Source organism: Tripterygium wilfordii, chromosome 14 (genome assembly GCF_013401445.1).
Source record: "Tripterygium wilfordii isolate XIE 37 chromosome 14, ASM1340144v1, whole genome shotgun sequence".
NCBI classification, from domain to species: domain Eukaryota; kingdom Viridiplantae; phylum Streptophyta; class Magnoliopsida; order Celastrales; family Celastraceae; genus Tripterygium; species Tripterygium wilfordii.
This window is the reverse complement of record NC_052245.1, coordinates 12,136,356-12,140,529: the sequence shown is the minus strand read 5'-3', so window position 1 is coordinate 12,140,529 and position 4,174 is coordinate 12,136,356. Positions and strand designations below refer to the sequence as shown.

The following is a 4,174-nucleotide window of genomic DNA, read 5'->3' as shown; positions in this document are numbered from 1 at the left end:
TTTTTTTATGCCACGCCTGATTCCTTTTGTTTTCTTCTCTACTGTTGTTGTAGATACGTGTCTTGTTGCCCCATTATTATTATTATTTCCCCTCAAAAATGTTGGGCACGTCTGGCTTTTCTTAATAAACACTTGCCCTCTTTCAAAACGACAAACCAGACCCTATTAACCAAAACCCTCCAAGCAATTTGTGCCAGTTAATTGTACTCCATGCTCTCTGTTTTGATTAGTACAGTGAGATTAAGCTCGAGCCAATCACTTTTCACCGCATCAATGCTTCTTATATAGTTTTGTTTCCATTAGAAGAAACATTCACTCTTGCCTATGATTATGCTTGTGTGCTGTGCCCTACACAAGTGTCATGCGAATGACTTGGACAATCATGCAACCATTTGCCAACTCCTACTTAACAAAAATAAACAGAAAGTTTTCAATAATTTGGTCCATACTCTGTTTTTCTTTTGATGGTTAATCGCTCTGTGGCTGTGATCATAGAAGCAGTATTGTTCTTCAAGACTGAACAAAATAGGCCACAAACACACATATAGATAAGTGGGATTTGGTGTGAATAGTAAAGTTGAGTGAATAAGACATGGAAGGGTACAGAGTGATTGGAAGTGATGACATGGGAGAGTTTTGTCTGCAGAGGGAGTGAGTGGCAGGAAGAAGAAAGGGAAGGAATGTGCATGCGCGTGGGGGTCAATTCCGTTCACCCCCCTGTTCCTGTCTGATGAGAAAGAAAGATTTCCCACAAGAAGAAAAATATATATATTATGTTAAGAACATATATCATCATCTTCTTTCACTTCATTATGCCTGCAATCATGATTCTTGGTTGCCTCACACCCGCATGCCCCTTCTCTCTCCCTCCCACTCTCTCTAACCCCTCCCCCTCCACCACCACCACCTATAAATCCCATCCACTCTCCACTTGTCTCTCTCACTCACCTGTAGTAATTGCTCCCAAAATTCCCTCTCTCAAACCTCCTCCTCTGATTCACCAACTCACTTAGTAATTTCATCAAACACTTTGCGTGCAGAATGGCTGTGTCTGGATTTGAAGGCTTTGAGAAGCGCTTAGAGCTTAATTTCTTCGGTGACGACCCAGTTACCGAAATGGGTCTTAGGCTAATTAACATGGAGTCTCTAGAGAAGGTATTGAATGCTGTGCAATGCACTGTTGTATCCTCTGTTGGGAACCAGTTTTTTGATGCCTATGTGTTATCAGAGTCAAGCTTATTCATCTACCCCACCAAGATCATTATCAAGACTTGTGGGACAACCCAGCTCCTCAAATCAATCTGTCCATTGATACACTATGCTTTCAATCTTGGCCTCACTCTGTGCTCCTGCAGATACACAAGAGGCAGCTTCATTTTCCCCAAAGCACAACCTTTCCCTCACTCAAGCTTCGATGAAGAAGTAATCCACCTTGAAGAGACAATTCCTTCAAATCTCTGTTTCAGAAAAGCCTCTGTTATGCTCTCCAAAATGTCCAACCATTCTTGGCATGTCTTCACTGCTAGTGACCAAGAAATCCCAGTTGATGAAACCCTGTACACGATTGAGGTCTGTATGACTGAGCTTGACGGTGTTTTAGCCCGTAAATTCTTCCGACGTCCCGGCGACGACAAAAACAGCGACTCGGCAGGAATGGAAATGACGGAGATCACTGGGATCGACAATATAATTCCGGGAGCAATCATCTGTGATTTTGGGTTCGATCCTTGTGGGTACTCGATGAATGGAATTCACGATGGAGATCGCTACTCTACAATCCACGTAACCCCTGAAGACGGTTTCAGCTACGCGAGTTTCGAATGCGTGGGGTCCATCTACGATGATAAAGAGCTCTTCTCGGAGACTTTAAAGAAGGCGGTGCAAGTTTTCCGTCCGGCGACGCTCTCAGTTTCGACAACATGTAGTTCTCACGAGGTTTGGACACGTGTCTCCAATGAGATAGAGCCACTTGGGTTCAAATGCCGCAGCTTTGCTGTCGACGAGTTCCCATCCGCCGGGAGTGTGGTGTTTCAGACGTTCACGAGTCGCCGGAAGTAGGCGGAGCACAAGGTGGTGGTAGATATATTGGGAGAAAAAAAGTTAGAAATTAGGAAGTTAGTTGGGAACTCTTAGGGCGGGGCGATAAAACTTTAAAAAAAGAAAAAAGAAAAAGGGTAACGTGGAGGAATTTGATTGGTTGAGTTAGTGATGAACGTTTTGTGTAGAAAGATAAACGGATTAGGGAGGGATTGGGGGGATCTATCATGATAATGCACCCCACTTAAGGCTTGTCACGCCTAATTAAAAGAGTTTTGAGGGTTTTTTTTGTTTAATAGTGGGGGGTTTCATCAAATTGTTCTCATGTTTCTTTTGAGTTTATATCAACTTAATTTCTCTTACTCTCTCTCTATTCGAATCCTGGAAGAAAATGTTTGAGACCCCCGATTTATGAATTCATTTTATTCTCGATTTATATGGAGTGATGGACGTTGAATTGAGGGTTTGTAACATTGCTTATTCTGGAAACAGTCTCTTTGCAAATTGGGTTTGGTAAGTAGTTTAGTTTTTCGTGTTCATGTGTTTGATTAGTGTAGGTAGTAATATTTGTTGTTGTGAGTTGCATGGGGGTTTGGTGGATTTTTTTTCCTTCTAAATTTGGTTGATTAGAAAGTAGTGTTTTAGGATGATTGAGCGGCGATCATATGGGTGGCGTGGAAGTCACCACAAGTCCACATGATGCAATCTAACAAATGTTTGTCGCATGAATAATCTACACGTGATCATGTTTGGCTCCATAGCTTCTAGTGCACATCCGTCATCTTTTCATTCAGACCATATGGATTTGAAAAGTTCTAAATTTGATTCTCATTGTGAGTAATATTTTCGTGGTCTTACGCGTTGAATTTTGAACAAACTTATCCTGTAACAGACAAAAAAACTTATTGTGGGAAACTTTGGTGCACCCACTTAGGTTATTTATGTATGCATTTGTTGATGTTTTGGTTGAAAATGTGCATGTGGTGGTGCAGGACTAATATATGTATATATATATATATGCACCCAATTGCCAGCTTTTGAGGCCATGAAAGTTCTTGATTCAAATCATGAATGACACCCACCCACTTCACTAACTTCACTAACTAGTGAAGTGAAACTAGGACTCACTCTTATTGTTCATTTGTCAGGTATCTATGTAATGTATGATGGTGGGAAGTACTGAAGTACCTAATTGGCTGTACCTTCCTACCACTTGATTACACATTTGTGCATTGTGCAAGAACTGGGCCTTTGTACCAACCGGGAGGGCCCCTAAACCTTTAAATTTAGGGCCCAAAGTATTTGTGGTCTTGAGACAAAAGTTAGGCCTAACAGGAACAAGTGGGGATGGGCCATCAGAAATCCATATTTATTGGGCCTCGAAAACTTTCTAACATGCTTCACGCACGGGTGAGTTCTTCATGGGCCATCGGCCTCCTTTAATCACTGAGCTCCAATGCCAGCCCGGTACAGTTTGCACCATTTAAATATCTCTGCTCTAATTCCCATCATGAACGAAACTTATTATAAAATATAATAAAAATTAAAAAATAATTAATGCACTAGTTTAATCAATAATCCTTTTTCTAATTTTTTTTAACGGGATGGAGGATTCGAATTCTGATCACTATGATGATACACATTATTTTTACCACTCCAACTAATGACTCGGGTGTGATCCTAATTGAAGCAGCTATCACATTTTAGACAGTTTTGACAAGTTTACAGAAAGAAATAGAAATGGCATCCGTGATGATATGATAGTTCAACTAACATGATAATGTGATGATTTGACATGGTTGATGTGAGATGCTAAATTTAATTTAGCAAAAACCAAAAACTTAACCAGAATGAAGACAACAAGAAGAAGAAGGGCTTTGATTGGATTTGTTAAATTCCCAACTCTGATCATCAGAGGCAATTTACCAAATTGAATTGTTAATTGATCATGATTAGTAGTATCATTCATGGCTGCTGTTGAGGGTTTCTTTCATATTTATGTCATTTTTTTTTATGGGTCAAAGTAATTAAATGAGTTGATTTTTCATGCTCCTATGATTGGTATCTTCTCTATGATAATTAAATCAATATCATCAATAAAATAAACTAATTAAGTTAAACACATGAAAAATGTGTT

At 39.9% G+C, this 4,174-nt stretch overlaps 1 protein-coding gene across 1 annotated transcript; it reads left to right on the top strand.

Moving 5' to 3' along the window:
- Positions 1-285: 285 nt before the first annotated feature.
- Positions 286-2,413, top strand: LOC120015511 (S-adenosylmethionine decarboxylase proenzyme 4). Its single transcript, XM_038867970.1, has one exon. It carries the CDS (start codon positions 1,042-1,044, stop codon positions 2,056-2,058), a length of 1,017 nt encoding a protein of 338 aa, XP_038723898.1. The 5' UTR covers positions 286-1,041; the 3' UTR covers positions 2,059-2,413.
- The last annotated feature ends 1,761 nt before the right edge of the window (positions 2,414-4,174 follow it).

Bases quoted from the DNA above. Each gene is read 5' to 3' on its own strand.
- LOC120015511 (XM_038867970.1), top strand. From the start codon at position 1,042: ATGGCTGTGTCTGGATTTGAAGGCTTTGAGAAGCGCTTAGAGCTTAAT.